The sequence below is a fragment of the Podarcis melisellensis genome (assembly GCF_964234715.1).
Source record: "Podarcis melisellensis genome assembly, chromosome: 10".
Classification (NCBI taxonomy): domain Eukaryota; kingdom Metazoa; phylum Chordata; class Lepidosauria; order Squamata; family Lacertidae; genus Podarcis; species Podarcis melisellensis.
The window spans coordinates 40,562,520-40,585,031 of NC_138542.1; the positions used below are offsets into that span (position 1 = coordinate 40,562,520).

The window sequence follows — 22,512 nt, forward strand, 5'->3', positions numbered from 1 at the left end:
GAAGTGAATCCGCAACCTGATGGCCTACAGGAGAATCCCGGAATTAGCCAATCACGTGTGGCCCATTGTGTAAATAAAGTATATAAAGCAGATACTTTGGGGAAACTTTCATTCCTTGCCACTATGAGCTGAATAAAGAGCATGAAATCCCCACTCGACTCTGAGTATATTTCAGCAGGCAACTCCCCCCCCCCCAACTCTCTATATATGCTCCTGGGCAACCTTATGGGGGGCCACAGTGATGGGTAGAGCCGATGAAGAACAAATATTGTTAACTGCATCTTTACGCAATTCACACACACACACACATGGGAAGCATGATCACAGCTCAAGGACTTATTCCAGCCAGGCAAGCACACTCAAGGAAGGCAAGAAACAGGGGCCGGAAAGGGGCGTGGCCTACAGATAGGGGCGTGGCCTAGGATGTGTGGTCAAAGCAGGCTCTGGGATAGGGTCACGGGGAGGAAGCGAATTCTTTTCTCCCAACTTGGCCCAATCCCTACGACCCCCTCCCTCTTGTCGTTTGCGCATGCTCTCTGGCTCTCTCCGAACAGGGTCTCGTGCTGGGAGGGGCGAGGAGGATAGGACAACCAGCTGGCGGAGGGCGCAAGGAAGAGGGCGTGGCGCACCATAGCCAAACCCAAGCAACCCCTCCGCGCAATAATTTGGAACCGGCCATGGAGCTAAGACACCCTCCTGAATCGCCTTGCTCCCCTATGGGCCTCTCCAACGTCTAAACAAGGCGGGGGGGGGGAGCGTTTGTGGAGTAGGGAGACTGGGGACTGGCGGGAAGCAGCAGGCCGGCCAGTTTCCAACACGTGCAGCGCTGCAGCTGCACGCGCCTTCAGGGGGCGGGGCGAGACATTGGCGAGGGTGGGCGGCGAGGGGCAGGCGGGAAAGCTCGCACGCGCGAGCCGAGTGGTGCTTCCCAGCGACGTGGAAAAAGGAACTTCTGCGCGCAAGACTTCTGGGTGGCACCGAGGAAACCACAGAGAGAGCGAGGGTGGGGTGGGAGGGGAAGGAGAGGGGGAGGTTCCCGCCCTCAGCGCGCAGCCATGGGGCAGCTGTCGGCACGCTGCCTGCAGAGCCGCCTTAGGTAGCCGGAGCGCGGCGTGTGTGTGTGGCCATGGCCGGCTGGTGGCGAAGGCTGAGGGGGCGCCTGGGCGGCGGCCTCGCCTGCTACTGCCTGCTGCTGCTTTCTGCCTCGGCGCTGGCCTGGGCGGCCGAGGAGGAGGCGTCGGCGGCGCGCGCGCAGACCTTCCCTCAGCCGCTCTCCAACCTGGCGGCGAGCGCGCGGCGCTTGCTGGTGGCCAGCGGCAATCGCTGGTACGAAGTGGAGCCCTCGCTGGCCTGGGCGAAGGAGCGCCGCAGCAGCCCGGCGCTCGACTCGGGGACGACGGTCAACAAGCTCCTGCTGCCCTTCGGCAACGACCGCCTCCTCACCTGTTGGACGCAGCCGCAGGGCTCCTGCTACGAGGAGCGCCTGGGCGCCGACGCCAACGCCACCGTTTTCGGGGAAGAGGTGGTGACCTGCTTGCGGAAGGGCTCCGCCGCCGGGTGGATCTATGCCCGCGGCTCCGAGTGGCGGCTGGTGGTGGCCACGTCTCGCCGACTGAACGATCCCAGCGACTTGGATCCAGAGTGCCTCGCAGAGGGCGACTCCAGAGTGGCCGTCGCTCTCCAAGAGCGCCAGAAGCCGGTCCCGGAGGACCACCGGCTGCTGGTGGGCGACGGCTGCTACTTGCACTTCGCGGACGCGTTCCTGTGGAGCGGGCAGTTCTTCTTTCCTTATTATCACTACAGCCTCAGCATGGAGCCCAAGATGCTGGTGGCCAACCAGATGCCGGCAAACCGGTTCTTCGGCCACGGCCAGGCCATCTTGCGCTGCGGCGGCGGCGACTTCACCCGGAGGATCCTCTCTTCCAACTACGTCCAGGAGCGCGGGCTCTGGGTCGGCGTCTTCGGCTCGGCCGAGGGTCCGGCCACTCCGACCTCCACGGCCCTTTGCATCTTCAACCTCAGCCAGGTGTCGAGCGTTTCGGAGGGATGCGCCTTTGGCGATTCGAACAGGATCTGCGCACCCGAGCCTGCGGAGCCATGCGTGAGTAGTTTTGGTTATAGGTTGAGCGTTGTTGCCCTGCGGAATCGGAGACCAGAGGGCCGGCTCTAACAGCGCACCGTCGTCGTTGCCGGCTGGTCTGATGCTCAAGGTAGACCGTTTTAAAGATGTGAAATAACTTTGCGGTCTCCTTTGCGCTTGCAACAACCCCATAAGGTCGGTCGCGCTTTCTAGCCCACTGGGTGAGTTAATAGCAGCTGAGACACAGTGAGTTTTCTAGGTCAATAGTAAAACACATTGGGGCATTACTCGCTTGGGTTCCTAACTATTTTCTTTTTCTTACTTGGCTTAATGTCACAAAGAGGTAGTCCGCAACAGGATTTCGCTTTCGTTTTTCTTATCACCCAAAAGGCAAATCTGCATTAACTGGGGAGGGAAAATACAGGCTGGCATGTAGAGCAGTGATGTTGTGTAGATGGTGCAAAAATAGGGTTGCCATATTTCAAAGAGTAAAATTCCTGACACCTACAAAATTGTTGAGCTGTTTTATAGGACACCACCAAAATTGTTGAAAATTCAAAAATCCGCTGCACTGATCCCACAATAAAATACCCTAAGCATCTTGGAAGTACCTCCATATAAACACCTACATTTTCTGTTCAGTTACACTCTCTCCCGTCCCCTAATCTAGATATGGAGGGAGCAGTAAATAAAAAGCTTGCATGTACCCTGTGACTCTTAAGAATATTCCCGTCTTCACTGTCAATATTTGTAACTCAAGATACATAGAAAAAAATACTAAATAGTACAGGGCAGAACAAGAAAGAGTGTAAGCTTTCTGTGTAGGTTTAACCATAAGTTTGAAGTTGTCCATATTAATGAATGCTGCTGCTGCTGTTATTCCAATTTATTATCTGCCCTTCACCCTAAGGTTCAAGGGCAGGTTGCAACAATTAAAATGCAACATTAGTATTAAAACACAATATAAAATTGTTTTTCAACAACTTAAAATTACTAAAACAAGTTAGGTCCTAAAAATATACATTTCACATGTCAAATGCCAGGGTGAACATGTGTGTCTTCCACATTTGCCAAAAGTTGTATGATGATGTGAAACAGCTGTCATCAAGTTTCGCTGAAATAGAAAGACTGGTAGAAAAAGAAAAAGATTATACCAAGCACCCAGAAATTCCAATATTTGGAGAGCTTTTAAAAAGAGTTAGACAAATTAATGAAAGTAAAAAAAAAAGCTTCCTTGATGTTGGAAAAGATGGAGGGCACAAGGAGAAGGGGACGACAGAGGACGAGATGGTTGAACAGTGTTCTCGAAGCTACCGGCATGAGTTTGACCAAACTGCGGGAGGCAGTGGAAGGTAGGAGTGCCTGGCGTGCTCTGGTCCATGGGGTCACGAAGAGTCGGACACGAGTAAACAACTAAACAACAACAACAAAGTAAAAGCTACAGTGGTACCTCAGGTTACAAAGCTTCAGGTTACAGACTCTGCTAACCCAGAAATAGTACCTCGGGTTAAGAACTTTGCTTCAGGATGAGAACAGAAATCGTGCTCCAGCGGCGCGGCAGCAACAGGAGGCCCCCATTAGCCGAAGTGGTGCTTCAGGTTAAGAACAGTTTCAGGTTAAGAACGCACCTCCGGAATGAATGAAGTACTTAACCCGAGATACCACTGTACTGGCCATGGTACCACTGTACTGGCCACTGTACTGCAGCTCCACGGTTGAAGGTTATACAAGGGGAGAGTACTCTTGGACTTATATCCTACTTGTGGGCTTCCCACAGGCATCTGGTTGTCCATTGTGAGAACAGGATTCTGGACTAGATGGGCCATTGGTGGGACCCAGCAGGCTCTAATTTAGAAGGAACTTTCACAGGGAATACTACACAAAAGTTTACATATGGGTGGAAGACAGCCTCACAACTGATAATGGGCAGCTAACTTAAGGAAGCATGGTGAACTTACTGCATGAGGGTTGTGGGGTGAGACCCATGACAGGGGATGCATTTCTCCGGATATGTTGAACCCAACAACAACAACAACAACAATAATTGCCCTTCACTGCAAGGTCCTAGGGAAGGTTAAAACAACAGCAAGTACAGTGGTACCTCGGGTTAAGAACTTAATTCGTTCTGGAGGTCCGTTCTTAACCTGAAACTGTTCTTAACCTGAAGCACCACTTTAGCTAAGGGGGCCTCCCACTGCTGCCGCACCGCCAGAGCACGGTTTCTTTTCTCATCCTGAAGCAAAGTTCTTAACCCGAGGTACTATTTCTGGGTTAGCAGAGTCTGTAACGTGAAGCGTATGTAACCCGAGGTACCACTGTACAGTTAAAAACAAGGTACCGTATTTTTCGCTCTATAAGACGCACCAGACCACAAGACGCACCTAGTTTTTGGAGGAGAAAAACAAGATCCCCCCCCCTGAATTTCAGAAGCAAGAACAGCAAGAGGGATCGCTGCACAGTGAAAGCAGCAATCCCTCTTGCTGTTCTTCCTTCTGGGATAGCTGCACAGCCTGCATTTGCTTCATAAGACGCACATACATTTCCCCTTACTTTTTAGGAGGGAAAAAGTGAGTCTTATAGAGCAAAAAATACGGTAATCACCCGCAATTGCTGAAAGGCTGGGCAGATGTAACTCTATAGAAGAAGTTCAGCCAACATGGATTACTGTCAAGCCCCCTTTGGTTTCAGAGAGATGCTTTACTTTCCCACTGCAACCAGCGCACTTACTGTTGGATGAGTTGGCAAAAAACGATGTCCTGCTAGCTGAGCATATATAAACGAAGATCTCATGATGTTGCTCAACATAGGAAGCAGAAAGTTGGGTTTGCAGTGGCAAAAAAGTTACTCAACAGCTTTGCAAAGAAAGGCTTTTCTATTTGAAATGGCAAGTCGGCTTACCACATGCATGTGACCAAATTTTTTAAAAAATGCTTCTTGTACATCCTTTATTAAGCATTGACATATAAATCTCTGCAAACACTCATGGGGGGAAAAACAACAGTTTGCTGTAGTGTTGTCCATTATCTAAAACAGCTTGCAAGGCAGAACAGCATTTTTTAGGTGCTGGTATCATAAGGAAATAAGAAGAGTCTGCAGGATCAGGCCAATGGCCTATCTGGTCCAGACCCTGTTCTCACCAGACTCACCAGATGCCTATGGGAAGTCCATAAAGCAGGATCCAGGTACAAGAACACTGTCCCTTCACGTAGCCTCCAGCCAGAGCATGGTCATCAAGGCTAGTAGCCTTTGCTTTACCTCCATTCATTTGTCCAATCCTTTAAAAACGTTGTCCAAGTTGGTTGTCTCCAGTGGGAGTGAATTTCATAGTTTAATGATATGCTCTGGGAAGCAACTTTTCCCCTTATCTCGAATCATCTAACATTCACTTATCCACAATTTCTAATTCTTTGAGAGAGGGAGAAAACCTTTTTCTGTGGGCACTTCAAGTCACACAATGGTAAAAATGCATCATTTGGATGAGGGTTTCCCAAACTTGGGTCGCCAGCTGTTTTTGGACTACAACTCCCATCAGCCCTAGCTAGCAGAACCAGTGGTCAGGGATGATGGGAATTGTAGTCCAAAACAAGCTGGAGAACCAAGTTTGAGAAACCCTGATTTAGATTATGGTTGGAAGAAGAAGAAGAAGAGGAGGAGGAGGAGTTTGGATTTGATATCCCGCCTTTCACTCCCTTTAAGGAGTCTCAAAGCGGCTAACATTCTTCTTTCCCTTCCTTCCCCACAACAAACACTCTGTGTGGTGAGTGGGGCTGAGAGAAGTGTGACTGGCCCAAGGTCACCCAGCAGCTGCATGTGGAGGAGCGGAGACGCAAACCTGGTTCCCCAGATTACGAGACTACCGCTCTTAACCACTACTCCACACTGGCTCTCAAGAGAACCTGTGAGGAGCCTAGATGTTGCTGGTTCAGCATTCTGGATACATTAGTATGAAAAACAAGAAGAAAATAGATTGCCAACCTAGTAAAAAAATAAATACACTGAGTATGCATAGAATCACATTTTAAACCTGTGCTGTGGAACATTTTTGGCTATGTGGACCTTATTTGGCAGGTGGGCAGGACATCACATAGTTAGGACTTAAAAACACCTTGCATAGCCAGCCCAGTAGTCTTGGCTTTACCACTCAGCAACTGATGGGAGTTAGAGTCAAAGCTTGCTGTAGGTTGCATGATGGAGTTCCCTGCAGTGAATCCACACGTGTTCCAGCAGACTTCAAATAACATATATTTAAAGGAAAGATAATAAAATGAGCATCTGTAACACAAACAGCCACTCTGGCTATAAAACTGTTTTAATAAATAGGAAAACAAGTTATTTGTTTTTACCGTTGTAACAATTTTCTTCTCAAAATGTGTCTTCTGTATCGTGAAAAGTAAATAAAATCATCATCATTATTTTAAAGTGTAAGGAAGAGTCCCTCAGGCCTTTACTAGTCTGACCGCTGTAACCTAGGGATGGGCCCCCCAACATGGTGCCCTTGTGAACCCTGCTTGGTTCCCACCAAGGCCCCCTGCACCTTCCAATTTTTACATTAAATGGAGGTGTGGTTTTGTTTTTTGGTTGTGGACTGGTTGCATATTTTGTAGCGCCCAAGACTGTCCCTTACATTGGTGCCTTTTTGCCCTAAGAGGTTAGGAACCTGAAAGGAATGGGAGCAGTGCTTGCTGCAAATGGGAAATGTTCAGGCTGCATGAGATGTTTGGAAAAGTAAAGCCTCTTCTGCAGAGAGCCCTTCTAAAGATGAGCAACTCTGTTCTGCAGGCTTTCTCAGAAGTATTTCAATGGGTGTCCTTCCAGTAGATGTATTTGGGATTGCTGCCTTGGATGTGTACCATGAGACTGAATGTTGTAGAATGGGAAATCACACTTGGCGGATATTTTGTGCCTTGTCTAGATAAATGTTAGGAAACCAAGGCACGGATTCCCATTGGCTACAGGAAGCTTCTGTAGCCATTTGCAAGCCTTGGAAGCTGCGTTGGATGTTTGGGTTCCAAAGAACATTCACAAAGCAGAACACTCACTTCCGGTTTTGCGGCATTCGGGACCCAAAACGTTCAACTCGTAAGGCGTTCAAGATCCAACGTATAACTGTACTTCTAACCCCCAGTTAAAGGACCTGTACAACTATTCAGAAACTTAGATTGGCACACTGGTTGTTTAAATACTTTTTTTTTATATACCAGACATGTTCAACCGGTCAACCGCAATGTACAGGTAGATCGCCGGGGTGACTCTGGTCGACCGCGGAAATGTTTTGGCCCTACGCCCCAGGCACTATGTCCCTCCTCCACCTCCTCCACAGCAAGGGAAGTTGGGGCAGGTGGGAAGCGCAAGTATTGTCGCCTGACCCTTGTTTCCTGGAAGCGTCAAGTGACTATCCTCCCCCCAAAAAGCTCAATAACACTTGCCAACTCCCCCCAAAAAGCTCAACTCTTGACAGTCCTCCTCCCAAAAAGCTTGATAACTCTGACAATGGGTAGATCCCTGCCAGTTTTTTTTTAATAGTAGGAGTAGATCACAGTCTTTAGGGAGTTGGACGTGCCTGTTATATATCATTAAATCATAAAGCATATATCACAGCAGTTTACAACAATATGAAGACATAAAATGAAACAAAAAAATAATAAAAAGTTGAAAACAAGCTGGAAGCAAAAGGAAATTAAAAACATGTTTGCTTCTGGTATTTTATCACTTATTGTTACGGCTGTTCAAGTTGCCATGGTGACTATGAGGTAGAGCTCCACAATTGTCCTCCTCTCACACTCTTGCCACTGGTGAGTGTTCCTCATTATGTGGCGAGCATACCTTTCCTGGCTTCTCTGTAAACTGGAAAAAAGGGAAAGGGTTCTGCCAAAAATAGAAGTTGTGCAAGGATGTTCTAACTTCTGCAAAAGTCCAATTAGAAATTTAACAATAACCTTTTGTCCCTGGTAGTCTAGTTCACGTTTGTATAGGATTTTGGGATGCTGAGGGGGCCTTTGTTTCACATCCATGAAGGCAAGAAGCAGCATGGTGGAGAAGGAAAACCTAAGAGGGACTTGCACCATATCTTGCTTTCTCCTAAACCCCACATGAGGTAAAACAACACCCCCTTCTTCCACAAATCTTCTGCAGGGCTCTAGAGGACTGATATGGGAAGAAGTGAGTTTTGTTTCTTTTCTAGCATGGCATTTGTAGAAAGCAGAAGTCTCTTGCACTGATTCTGCTTTGGGAAAAACCCCATAAAGTGTTCTACACCTTATATGTTACCCATAAAGGTAAAGGGACCCCTGACCGTTAGGTCCAGTAGCAGACGACTCTGGGGTTGCGGCGCTCATCTTGCTTTATTGGCCGAGAGAGCCTGTGTACAGCTTCCGGGTCATGTGGCCAGCATGACTAAGTCGCTTCTGGCGAACCAGAGTAGCGCTTTTGTCTTGTGGACGGCAAATTTAGTTTTCGTTCTTGCTGCTGCTGCTGCTGTTGTTTTGGCCTAGTCAAGAGTTATGTGAAAAGAACAAAACACAGTAATATACCCCTCAAAAATTATTTATTGGACTGCCTTATGCAGACTACAGTACATGAATATAAAGGGTATGCCTGTAATCTGACAAGAATGTTAGCTTTTATAGTTAACGAATTTCTTTTTAACATACTGTGTGTCAGATCTAGCTGTTTTCAAAACGGGGTGCATTTTAAGCATAGCTTTCTTTTAAATAGGAATTAAGTCACAGAAGTTCTATAAGCCTTCAGATAAATAAGTCTGATGAAAGATTAGCATAGTGAGCCATCTGGCCTGGCCAGGTGTTTTGTGTACACGTACATTCAGAGAATGAGAGGGATATTTGGCTACAGAAAGAGAGGCAATAAAGTGAATGATGCTGGAAGGAGGGATGATCTCTCTATCACAATCTGGTCTTATGACAGAGTTGTGTTAAGGTTAACACGTTCCCATCAACACATTTCTCGTGAATTCTGTGTGGCCCAATTCAGAGTACTACAAAGCCTTACATGGCTCTGGAGTTCAATACCTTAAGGAACGCCTTTCCCCCATACAAAGCGACCTGGATCCTCCACTTGTCATCGGAGGCTCTTTTCTATGTCCCAGAGAGGTTTGGAAAGTGGCAACAAGACAACAGGCCTTTTCTGTGGTGGCTAACTGATTGTAGAATACTTTCCCCAGAGAGGCTTACCTGGCCCCATCATTTCATGTCTTTACCCAGGTCTATGGCTATTAAATAATCTATGGCCTGTAAAAGTGTGGGGAACAGGACTGTTATTAGGATGGTTATTTTATTATGAGGCTCTTTGTCAGTATGCTTTTTACTATATTTTTATTATATATTTTTATCATTGATGCTCTGTATTGTGTTTTTAATGTAGTACACCACCCTGGGATCTTTTGATAAAGGGCGGTTTATCAATTGAATTACATTGGTACCTCGGGTTACATACGCTTCAGGTTACAGACTCCGCTAACCCAGAAATAGTGCTTCAGGTTAAGAACTTTGCTTCAGGATGAGAACAGAAATCGTGCTCTGGCGGCACGGCAGCAGCGGGAGGCCCTATTAGCTAGAGTGGTGCTTCAGGTTAAGAACAGTTTCAGGTTGAGTACGGACCTCTGGAACGAATTAAGTACTTAACCCGAGGTACCACTGTAATAGTATTAGTAGTAGTATTGCAAGACCAAATCAGATCTGTGCCAAAACTTCAGATGCCTTAATAGTATGCCATAGACTTGGAGCATCCTGTTGCGTCTTTTTGTGTCATTTAATACTTGCACAACTTATCTGTTAACTTCAGTGGAGTAAGTGCTAGCTAAAACAATTACACATTTTATAAAGAAGGATAAAGTTTGCACAGTGTGGGAGGGCTTGGGGGGGGACGACTACAGTATGATTGTGTCTTGCACAGGGGTTACATTCTGGGGATGATTCATATAAGCAAAAACACATATACCAGTAACTGAACCACCCCTTTGGAACCCCCCCCCAAAAAAAACACCATCCTTATCTTACAAGAAAGGCAGAGAACTTTTAAGCTCTCAAGACCTGCTTACTAAGGTCTGGGATGCTCTTGTGAGATCTCACAGGGCCATCCAAGTTTCCATAAGATATTGTGAGAGCATCCCAGAGCCTGGTACCAGCAAGTCTGAGCGCTTAAAAGCTCTTTCCACACTGGGAAAACCCAGTGCAGAAGGAGCTTTTAAGCTCTCCGCCTTGCGTGCAATTGATCTGCAAGATTTCAGACATTCAGCTTTCAACTGAGTAAGGTTGAAATTGCTCAGGTTAGTTGTGCATAGGATGCGATCCTACTACATTGTCAGTGCCTTCCTGCATAACTTCAATTGGACAACATTAGCAGAGAACAGCTATGGAACTTCCCCAGCCATGTTCGTTCCAGAAGATATTGGACTCGTTATCTCCATCCTGCATCCTTGCTTGCAAGACTGATGGTTAGTGATGATGGGAGTCGTAGAAGAACAACATTTGGAGAGCATCACGTTGGTTACTCATTTGGGGTGAAGATCATCCCCACTGAGTGCCTTCTAGCAGCTTCAGCTGGTGGTCCAACGATGACGCTTTGTTGATAGGGATAATTTGGCTACAGTAATCTATGAATGCTCTCACAGCCTCAATACAGTGGTACCTCGGGTTACATATGCTTCAGGTTACATATGCTTCAGGTTACAGACTCCACTAACCCAGAAATAGTACCCCGGGTTAAGAACTTTGCTTCAGGATGAGAACAGAAATCATGCAGCAGCGGTGCGGCGGCAGCAGGAGACCCCATTAGCTAAAGTGGTGCTTCAGGTTAAGAACAGTTTCAGGTTAAGAACAGACCTCCAGAACGAATTAAGTTCTTAATCTGAGGTACCACTGTATTGGATTACTGCAGGGCAATTTATGTGTAGCTTTCTTTTGGAGATGGCTTGCAAACTGCAGCTGGTGCAGAATGCAGCCACTTAACTGTTAACAGGATCAAGGTGAGCCCATCTTAAAACACTGGTGTTGGCACAGCTTCATTGTCTTCCTATATGTTTCTGGGCCCAATTCAAAGTGCTGGTTTTCATCTATAAATACCTTTGTGGGAGTGCCTCTGGACCATTCAATCTTCATTTGAGGTCCTTCTCCTGTTTTCCACTTTGAAGAAGGTTAGGAGGGTGGGTTCTTTTCTGTGGGTATTTTTTTTGTATGGGTTATTGAAATGGTTTTATTGAACACATCGTTTTTGTTTTGTGGAATTCTTCTTGGTTCTTAATCTTTGTAAGTTGTCTCTGTAGTAAGTGAGAGATAAGTTAAATAAATTACAATAATACAAAGCAGTAATTGTATTAAGCAGGCTGTGGGTGGTGAGAATTTTAGTCCAACCACATCTGGGGATTAGGTTGAAGAAAACACTGCTTTAAAACATACCTCTTTTAACTAAGTGTGACATTTGTCATGCAGTTTAGTCCCATTGACACCAATGGGACTTTTCATCTTACTGCAACACCCCCCCCCCCAATTCCAACCTGGGTTTTAGTGAGGACAAGGAATTAAAGTTCTGCCCTGGAATGTTTCTGTATTTAAACTTTAATGTATTAATTATATAAATTGGTTAATGCTTTATATCTCTTGGACACCACCTTGGGATGCCACATTAAAGGTGATCAAAAATGCCTAATTAAAATAAGAACCCCTCTCCATGGCTGTGGAGGCTGGGGCTGATAGGAATCACAGTCCAAAAAAGCATACAGTTGGGAAGGCTGGATAAATAAAAGACAGCTGTGCAGAGCCAAATTATCTCACCAGTGTCAATGCCCTAAGTCTGTCATCATCACTATGTGTAGTTTAGGCCATAGATGCTTAGGTTGCTTGGATGTTAATTTCTGTCAACAAGTGTTGCTGATGGTGTAGTCCAGGCTTCCTCAAACCTGGCCCTCCAGATGTTTTGAGAATACAGTTCCCATCATCCCTGACCACTAGTCCTGCTAGCTAGGGATCATGGGAGTTGTAGGCAAAAAACATTTGAAGGGCCAGGTTTGAGGAAACCTGGTGTAGTCACACTCTCTCCCCCCCGTAAGGTAAAGGTAAAGGGACCCCTGACCATTAGGTCCAGTCGTGACCGACTCTGGGGTTGCGGTGCTCATCTCGCTTTATTGGCCGAGGGAGCCAGCATACAGCTTCCGGCAAACCAGAGCAGTGCACGGAAACGCCGTTTACCTTCCCACCGGAGCGGTACCTATTTATCTACTTGCACTTTGACGTGCTTTCGAACTGCTAGGTTGGCAGGAGCAGGGACCAAGCAACGGGAGCTCACCCCGTCGCGGGGATTTGAACCGCCAACCTTCTGATCAGCAAGCCCTAGGCTCTGTGGTTTAACCCACAGCACCACCCGCCTCCCATTGTAGATATGCCTTTATTTAATGGACCACATTGTGTTCTCCTGCTTTATGGAAAAAGCAAAGGAATATTGAAGCACTTCCTCTTTGGATAAGACGGCAAAACTTTTTCTTTCTTTCCTTGGTGTTACAATGTTGTTTTCCTGTCTTGTTTAAAAGTGGTTGTGCAACTTTGTACAGGGTTGAGAGCTGACAAACCACATATGTTGATCGCTCAGCATTCCATGCCCCTAACACTTTAGACCACAAACAGCATTGGCAGATGCTGCAATAGCAGCATATATTTTCTTGAAGTACAGCACAACTTCATGCACACATGTAATTAATGCCTGGAGCTTCAATAATATGGGAGATTGAGTGGCAAAACATCAAATTATATTTTGTGTTAAATCTGTGTACAAAAGTTTTTTCTTCAGCATCCAAAACACAAACATACCCATGAACCTAATATATAAAATGGTGTTTTATGTACTCACAAACATGATAATCCATCATACATCTTTTTGTAAATATTATATAAATGGATCATGATGTTTGTTTGTATAGTATAGCATCATTTGATATATATTAGTGTTTTGTGTTTGTGTTGTTTTGAGTTGAGCCACTTTAAATAAAATTGAGTATATATGACAGAGGGGAAAGCTGGCTGGATTCAATTTCCTGTACTCCCTCTTTACTGTTAGGTGGAATTTAAAAACATTTCTGTTCACCCAGGCATTTGATTGCTGAAATATATTGTTCCTGACAACCTTGAAATTATATTTGAGGATTTTTGATCGTTTGTGAATGTTTTCCATTTTGCTGTATGCTGCACTTTGGTTCCTTTGGAAAGAAGGAATGTGATTGAAATTTAATTAATAAATAATTATTAAACAACACTTTTTCCCTAAAGGGTCCCCTTTGAAAAATATGCGGTCCCCTTGCTTTGCATAAACTCTCTTGGATTGAAGATTTGACTGTCTTCAGATGGTTAACTTTTGTAGCTTCCTTTGCTCTTCCCGTCACATGAGCAGGGACACAAGCCAGCAAGCCTAGTTAACCACAGCTTCTTTTTACATTCAGTTTGAACCAGGGAACTATGGTTAATGGCTCCCAACATTTGCTTCCAAATCCTTGCTTGTTTGAAAGCTGTTAATCATAGCTATCAGTTTGGACATAAAAGGAAGCTGTGATTAACTGTGACTTCCTGGCCTGTTTACCAGCTGGTGCTAAAGGAGAGGTAAAATGGGAGAAAAGGGATGCAGGAGAGAGTATTAAGTTCCTGCATATCATAGCTTCCAAAGCAAAGATCATGATGTCTGAATGGGGCCCATCATGCCCAGTTAAATAAGTGCTTATTGTCACAATTTTTTAAATATCCTTTTAAAAATATTGAATTGCAGCACAGTTTTTCATTTCTTTGGTTTTTGGCCTTTACATTTTCCTGATTCAGGTCCGCACCTAATTGTTTATTTGTGTTTGCAATGATTAACAGATTTAATTAAACTGGTCTCCATCCCCATCGCTCAGCGATGAGGTTCAGCACCAAGGGCCTTCTGGTGGTTCATTCACTGCGAGAAGCCAAGTTACAGGGAACCAGGCAGAGGGCTTTCTCGGTAGTGGCACCTGCCCTGTGGAACACACTCCCATCAGATGTCAAGGAAATAAACAACTATCTGACTTTCAGAATACATCTGAAGGCAGCCCTGTTCAGGGAAGTTGTTAATGACTGATGTTTTAATGTATTTTTAATATTTTGTTGAAAGCCACCCTGAGTAGCTGGGGAAACCATGTATGTATGTATGTATGTATGTATGAATAAATAAATAAATAAATAAAATTACCGTATTATTTATTCCTCCTTGTGTTACACTCTTTCCTGTAGCTTCCAACATATAATCTTTAGCTAGGTTCACAGTAAATATCGACTAAAGAACATGCTGTTGTAGTTGTACAGTTAGGAACAGCTAAACTCATGACTGATGAGATGTTTGCCAGAAGGCATAGCTGTTATCTGTATGAATGCTTCCAGTGTTCAAGTAATACATGCTGTTTGTTTCCTGGTTTTTCTCTGGTCTCCTGATTCATACTCTGCTTTAAAACATGACATTTACACCTAAGATATTATTATTTCTCATCCTGATAGGAGAAAATTGGAAGCTTCCAAACTTCACTTTAGGGCCGTATTGGGGTGGTCATGTGAGTTCAGGAGAAGCCTAGAATCATTCTCGTAATACTAAACTGTGGTCTAGCATTGTATCTAAACCGACCCATAAGTTGCCAAAATTTTGCAATAATACTGTGTGGAGCCCTGCTTGAAGTGCAATGCTATCTCCCATAAAGAAGCTTTCAGCAGCAAGTTATAGTTAAGGTAGCTTGAAAATAACAAGTTGCATATTTGATAAAATGATGTATACTCATATTTTGCTTCTGTATTTGATTTTTCAGAACAAGATAGCTTGGCCAATCAACAATGCAACTTTGCTGAGCCACTCTGATTTGGTGTCAGTTTATGCCACTGTGGTTCTGAACAAGATTGTTTTGTTTTTGGGAACAAGAAATGGACAGTTGCTGAAAGTATGTGGCTTATGGTTTATTTGATGAATCATTGTTGTTGCATTAGTTGATAGAAGCTTCTTGGCATTTTGCATGTAAAAGTGCTAGATAGTTGCTATATTGGCAAATACAGTTGTGCCTTGGTTTTTGAACAGCTTAGTTCGCGAACGTTTTGACTCCTGAACATCGCAAACCCGGAAGTGACTGTTCCAGTTTGCAAACTATTTTTGGAAGCCGAACTTCCAATGGGGCTTCCACAGCATCTGACTGGCTGCAGGAGCTTCCTGCAGCCAATCGGAAGCTGTGCTTTGGTTTTCGAATGTTTTGTAAGTTGAACGGAACAGATTCTGTTCGACTTCCAAGGTACAACTGTAACTTCTCTTCTTGTATAATATTTGAAAGATGGTTCCTTTTCCCCCAAGTCCAGTGGCTTTCTATGTAATTAAACAATGCCTTCTCCCCAACAAAAATATATGTTGGCCTTTATTTAACATTTCCTTGGATCGGTTTTCAGTGAAATAACTTAAATAATGTAATTTCAAAATAAGTTTTTAGGTTGTTTAGTTTATCTAGCTTTCTGAAAAGCTTTTATTGCTGTCATCTTACACTGTTTTATTGTATGTACTTATTGATTGCTTATTAGCCCAAATAGGGCTAATATAGCTATACAAAGCAGCTGAGGAACCAAACACGTGAGGAGAAATGGAGGCATGCAGTCCAGACATTCTGCTTCCAACACATTACCTGTACACAGTTGAGACCACTCTCTGAGTTTGAGGATGAATGTCTAAAGTGGGAAGCTCTTCTATTCAAGGAGGCTGCCTGTATGATTTTAAAACCCTGTGCAAACAAGGTTTTAAATGGTATTTGTAAAGAATAGCTGACCAAATCGATAACATACAAATCCTGATCATTAGTCACTGAATGTGCATTCAAAATAGGTCCTTGTATCTTTCTTGAGATAATAGTAAAAGAACATGTTCACTTTCCAGGTAAGAGTATTTGTTAGATTATCCATGCAGTTTGCTTCTTATCTGTTCATTTGAGGTTCTGCTTGCACAGTGGGACTTCTGCTTTCACCTCTTCCACCCAAACGTGTTGTCCCCCCCCAAAAAAAATCTGTTCCAAATTGCTGATGATGGGGAGGAATAGAGGAACCATAGCGTATTCAAATAGGGCAGATAAATTTGCCCATGATAACATGATAGTGGTTCTTTTTGTTTCCTGTGCTTTTAGGTTATTCTTGATGAAAACATGAAAGCAAATTGCCCAGACATTTTATATGAAATTGAAGAAGAAACACCAATTTTTCACAAACTTGAACTTGACCCTGTGAATAAAGATTACATCTATCTACCATCTGGTAACAAGGTGAGCTAAGAGCAGCAGTCAGCACAAATAGTACTTCTGAAGTTGGCTTTCAGTCATCTGGCAAAGTCCTTGTTAACTGAAGTCCAGCAACCTACTTTACTTTTGGGTTGTAGAACAGGACCCTGAATATGAGTAGGTGTGATTTCTAGTCAGCAGAGATTCTAAACTATGCAACTGACTTGATTAGTTCTGTGTAACTTTAGAGATTAGCTATCGCATCATTTTCTTAGTGTTCGCAGTTGCGTAACTGACTTACATTGTCTTACGTGAGTGCAGAGAGGACTTTTCAGAACTGAGTTGATGGAAACAAGAGAAAACTTGTTGATGACATCAAAGTGCACACCTTCATATGATCTCTTTCTCAGCATCTCTCATTTATCCATTGAATTCAGGAAGCACCGGTAAGCCTTTGTGAGGAATGTTTGGATGGATGATGAGTAATCACCACACATGAGATTTCCTTCTTATAAGAGAACTCCTTTCAGTCTCCATTCAGATTAAGGCATTAATGCATACATGGCTCACTGTTGCATGTGCTTGTTTGGGCACTTTTATCCACACAAGTGCTTTCAATCTTATGGCTCCAAAAACCATCTCCTTTCTTGTGCACATTAGTGTGTGGTACTTGTTAGGATGCATGTAGGTGTACTATGTAGTGTTGTCTCCTTCCCTCAAATATTATTACTTCCCTGAGGTCCATTGTGGATATGTGTGCAGTTATTTGCTTGCCTGTGTATGCACTTTTTAAATAAAAAAAGTACAAATCTGGAATATAAGTTTTTTCAGAATTGCGCAAAAGTACAGAAATGTACTTTTAAAAAGTAAAGCCAGATAAGATTAGGAATCATTCATATGAAAGACTCCTACTTCCTGTCCTACCTTTTCCTTTGCCATCTACGTGCAAGGGCAATTTATATATTTTAACATAGCTGCTCTGTGAAAAACAGCTGGGTTAAAAATAAAAATGCCATGAACATGTCTTTGGGACTGATGGAAACAAAATGGAAGAAGTAAACGCGGCAATAGAAACCATCTAGTGAAATGTCATCACATGTTAAAAGCAATGATGCTTCCCACATGATAAGCTTCAGAGGACCCACATTTTTGTATTGCATTTTCTTCTCCTATTGGATTATCCACAGATTGGCAAATATTATGTCGCTACCAGCTGTCTCCTCATAGTCAAGAAGAGTGATTGGTTGTAGATAAGGTTTCTTCATAAGCAAAGGACTACTCAGGTGTAGCACCCTCCTCAGGAGAAGGATTCTGCAGAGATGTCTTGAGAGGCTGCAGCTGTGCCTAGGGTGGGATTCTGGTGCCTCTGGTTTAAGAGCCTCAGTGCAAGGCTGAGAGAACTGCTGGAACAATGGCTTGCTAACCAACACTGTTTCTTGCACCTGATCCTGACCATCTGCTTACCTGGACCTTGGGATGCCCGTCAACTCTGTTAAAATCACTGCTTGTCTGGAATTGGACCTTGGATTGGCTCTGGAATTTGCAGCTCTGGGTCTGCAATAGCCATAGTTATCTGGAAGGCTACTTGTAGCCTGGGACCCAGCTAGAACAAGACAGAAAATAAACTTAATTTAGCAAGGGGAGGTGCAGGCTGCCACTTGGATGAGGAGGACACTGTATGTACGCTGCAAAAGTGAGAGACAGAGAGAAGCAGCTTCAAATCCACATTAAACTCCAGAACACACTTTTGCCAAGAACACACTTTAGCATTAAAGACTAGCAGCAGGATTTAATAGGATTAATAGTGGAGTGCAGTTGCCCGTAGCAATCTCCAGCCAGGCAGAAATGGTTATGAGAGACCACACTCCTTCCAGACCAAAAACCACGTTAACAGGTGTGCAGAAAGTTGGTGGTTTTAAAGTGCTGAAGAGCAACCACACATTCAGCAGCCTTTCCTAGAAACGGAAGTTTAGAGACAAAGGCTGTAACAGGCAGGGAATCTGCATGCAAATTATGTTTGAAGTCATATACCACCCTGTTGGCTCTGAATTTAAGTACAAGTGAGCACAGCTGGCAAAGGTCTTGCCACAGGTCCAATTTGCAAATGATCTCTTCCTATACACCCCCAAATTAGCAAAGTGGTGTGATGGATCCATAGAAGGTTAACTAGAAGTGACATGAACAGCAGAAGGTTTTTGCAATATTGTAAGAAACTACTTTGAATTCCTTTTTTTCTTTAAGTTACTGATTTGCTTTTCTTTCTATTTCCTGGGTTTATGGAAATTATTTTACTTTTTTGAAAATGTTTACTAGAAACATGCAAGAGTGATTTCCCCCCCCTTTCTATTTTAGATCTGGAGAACAAAGGTTGCCAATTGTAGCAAGTATATTTCCTGTAAAGAATGTTTAACTGCCATGGACCCCCACTGTGGATGGTGTTATTCATATAACAAGTATGTATTTTTGCTTCCTAGGCTCATATGAATGAATGCTTCATTATTGGTATTTTTTCATTCTTGATACCTTGAGGCTGTATCCACAGTTGTTTTTACAAAGCCATCTTGGATCAGTTTTAAGTCTGCAGTGACTCTTCCTATAATGACACTTGCTAATAATATTAATGTAAAAGCAACTCAAGCTTCTCTCTTAACCTTCCCAGGATATTTGTGTTAGTATTCTAACTGGGCTAAGACAGAATCCTGGTGCCAAATAACTTTGAAGTTCTAAAACAAGAAGACCATAACATTTATTTATTTGCACTTGTCTTTTTATAAAGTTTGAGCAAAAAAGAGCTATAAGACACAATAGTGACAAGCCAGTAGCCGAGCAGTAAATAAGAAATTAGTGTTTTAGCAATTAAAGCTAGCATGCAGTGAGACTCTTCTTAAAAGGACATCTATAATTGTGGTTATAATTATAGTTAGCAGGAAGGAGTTATTTGGATAGTTGTGTTAAATTCGCATACCCTATTTTGAATTTGAAATTTGAGAAAGACCATAATGATATATTCTCATAAGACTGAAAAAGTCATGGAGCGGTCCCAAGGAAAATAACGTAAATAAATGTTCTTTAACACCAACTCTCAAAACTCATATCTACTCTTGGGTCTGTGGCTTCGAGGGACAATGGCATCACAAGCCATGAGAAAGAATCAATGGGCGTGACTGGTTTTTTTTTATGGTTTTAAAGACAGAAATGAAGCAACAATAAAGTGAGAAAATCTGATTAGGTTAATCAGTTCTATCTCCCGGAAATTTGCATAGTCAGACAACAGGGTGGAACAAATTGATTGAAAGGAAATGATGGAATAGATGTTCATTGTTTGATGTATCTTTTTTAAAGCTAAATATCTGGAACATGATTTCTCAGCCGATTAAGAGCTGAGAAGGCACTTTAGAAATGTTCAGTCAAGGTGGCCACAGTTAGGCTAAGAGATACAAATAATTCAGATTTTTATATATAATTGAAAGAGATTTCTCTATTTCTCTCATGCATATATTTGGATTTTTCTTCAGCTGCACTTTAAAAGGGGAATGCCCAGTTTCAAATAACATAATGAACTGGACAAGCATTCCATATGGAACAGATAAATGCCTGAAAATCTACACATCTAAGCATTACAGAGGTGAGGTATGTTAAACATCATTTTCATTTCATGCTGCACTACTTAATACATCGTTTTTACAAATGAGAGAATTTAACTTGGCAGTGCTGAGCTCTCTCAGTACTCTGGTCTGACTGAAACATAATAGTCCAATCCTATGCTGCTTATACAGTGGTACCTCAGGTTACATACGCTTCAGGTTACATACGCTTCAGGTTACAGACTCCGCTAACCCAGAAATATTACCTCGAGTTAAGAACTTTCCTTCAGGATAAGAACAGAAATGGGGCTCTGGCAGTGTGGCAGCAGCAGGAAGCCCCATTAGCTAAAGTGGTGCTTCAGGTTAAGAACAGTTTCAGGTTAAGAACAGACCTCCAGAACGAATTACTTTCTTAACCTGAGGTACCACTGTACTTTTCTCCTGGTGTAACAATGGGGTTCTTTGTGGGCAAACCTGGGTAAACAAAACCCTGTTTATTTTTATGTACACAAAAGCATGTATTTGGCCCAAGCTTCCATGTCTGACATTCTCTGCAAACCATCTCTATAGACAAGCAGTTCATCCTACATAATGAATCCAATGTATTTGGCATACTGTCAGAATCCCAGCCTCCCATACTTGCAGATCACACTGTGTCAGTTTGCATGCACCCAGCAGGATTGGGACCCCTAACCCAACTTCCTTGGGTGGCTCCAGTTGTTTGGTGCCTTGCATAAAAGGAAAGGCCAAGCTGTGAAGGTGCAGGTGAATCCTTGTTAGAGCAATGGTGACGTCTCCTGATGCTCCCCACTTTCTGCTTGGAATGGTTTTAGATCATGTTGCTATAATGTGAAGAGGTTAATGGTTCCCTTATGCTGGATATGGATTCCTGTAACCATGCTCTGCCTCTGAGGAGTGGCACTGATGTGGAAAGAATTCGGACATACTTTAAAACAGGATTTGTTAATCTCTTGAAGTACTCTCACATGTCCGGGTGGACAGTCTGCCTGAATCACTGATTACTGCAGTGTGTAGGGAAAGTAGAGAGAAGCCAGGTTCACTCAGTGGGACAAAAAAGAAACACACACTAGTCTGGCTTCTGTTGGTAGTATTCTCCCATAACGTTGGCTCTTCAGCATCCTTGTGGCTGACAAAGTGAGAGCCAGCCTTGAGCATTTTGCTGTTTTCCCTCCTGCCTCTGAAACTATTTCTCTCTTCTCTTTCTGTTGTTAGTCATCATTTAGACATACTGATATGGTTTATGGTTAATGCAAACCAGGAATCTTCTTGACCATATATTGAAGCTAAGGTTTGAAGCAGATTTACAAACACTGGTTGGTATGAATTCTGGTTTGCATAAAACATGGTCTACATGTGTAACAAATCATCATCATTCTAGGGAGAGAAGGAAGTGGGAGAATCGTTCTGTATAAATCTCATGGCTTCCTAGTAGGAATCATTGGGTGTGGTGAATGGAGTTGGGCAGATTGCAGCAGCTCCTGCTATTCAGCCAATTAAAAGTTGCCTGTATATTTTCAATTGTTTCTTGCCATTCACTTTTTATCTAATCTTTAAGTAGCCTATCAACATTTACCCTGAGAGTTTAACTCTGATTCTCTTGGAAGTTCCTCCAGACTATCATCTAAGAGGTTAAGAAATCTTATCAATTTTCTCATTCCTTTAGATTTCTGTAACTGCAGTTGGAAATTTTGAAGGGCCATTCACTTGCAGAGTGATAGATGTGAATACCAAAAAAATTCTTTGTGAGAATGTGAAGGAAGATGTCATGAACTGCTCTTGTCACCTTAAGGCTGCTGATCTAGTTGGAAAAGGCAAGTTTTCTTCATATTTTACCTACAACACCTGGCATGTATTGTTGTATGGAATGTGTGAGGATATATGTAGCCTGAATTTTATTTACTGTGCTTGGGCGGAGGGAGGATAAAGCCACATTGGTTCTGAAAGAGGAAGCTTTGAAAGTGTGTTATGGATTGCTGTGGTTGGATGTTGGAAAAGGAAGAGAGGTTGGCCGTTGTTTGTGGTTGGTGTAAGCCTGGCTACTATTTTATTATGTCACACTTGTCAGTCTTTTCTTGCGTGTGCAAGATTGGGGAAGATGGTCTTAATTGTCTGGCACCAAGATGAAGGCCACTTCCTGAAAACAGCCCTGAATCCCAAATCTTGTGTTGACAAGATTAGAGCACTTGTGTGTATGTTTTCAACTATTTAAACTACATTAGGAAAAAGTTGCTATAGAAGACCAAAGACTAATTGTCATGCAAGAGAAACGTGACCCATGTTATCAGCTCTTTGGAAACTCCACTGAAAAGAGCAGCATAAACAGAATAAATAATTAAGTAATACAATTATCTGTGGCATAACCTCTTCATTTATGTGGGCTCTATGCATGGGTATCTGCAGGAAGATAAAGGGGATAGCCTCTTCACCCAATGAATCTTAATCAACATATTCCTGGCTTTCATTTTTTTAAAGTAAAAATGTAGTAAGTTTCTGGCATTTTAGAATTTGACTGATCAGTTAGACATTGCAGGCACTATTCTCCTCATTTTTTTGTGAAAAACCTACCTGCTTCTTCAGACATTTTTTAT

The 22,512-nt window shown here is 43.2% G+C and overlaps 1 protein-coding gene across 1 annotated transcript in view; it reads left to right on the forward strand.

Moving 5' to 3' along the window:
• Positions 1-1,030: 1,030 nt before the first annotated feature.
• Positions 1,031-22,512, forward strand: part of PLXNC1 (plexin C1) — a 59,145-nt gene continuing 37,663 nt past the window's right edge. Inside the window, exons 1-7 of the mRNA XM_081929276.1 lie at positions 1,031-2,101; positions 14,886-15,014; positions 16,230-16,364; positions 18,672-18,772; positions 19,835-19,949; positions 21,588-21,833; positions 21,990-22,113. Coding sequence (XP_081785402.1) covers positions 1,127-2,101; positions 14,886-15,014; positions 16,230-16,364; positions 18,672-18,772; positions 19,835-19,949; positions 21,588-21,833; positions 21,990-22,113 — 1,825 coding nt within the window. The 5' untranslated portion in view covers positions 1,031-1,126. The remainder of the gene's footprint in view (positions 2,102-14,885; positions 15,015-16,229; positions 16,365-18,671; positions 18,773-19,834; positions 19,950-21,587; positions 21,834-21,989; positions 22,114-22,512) is intronic.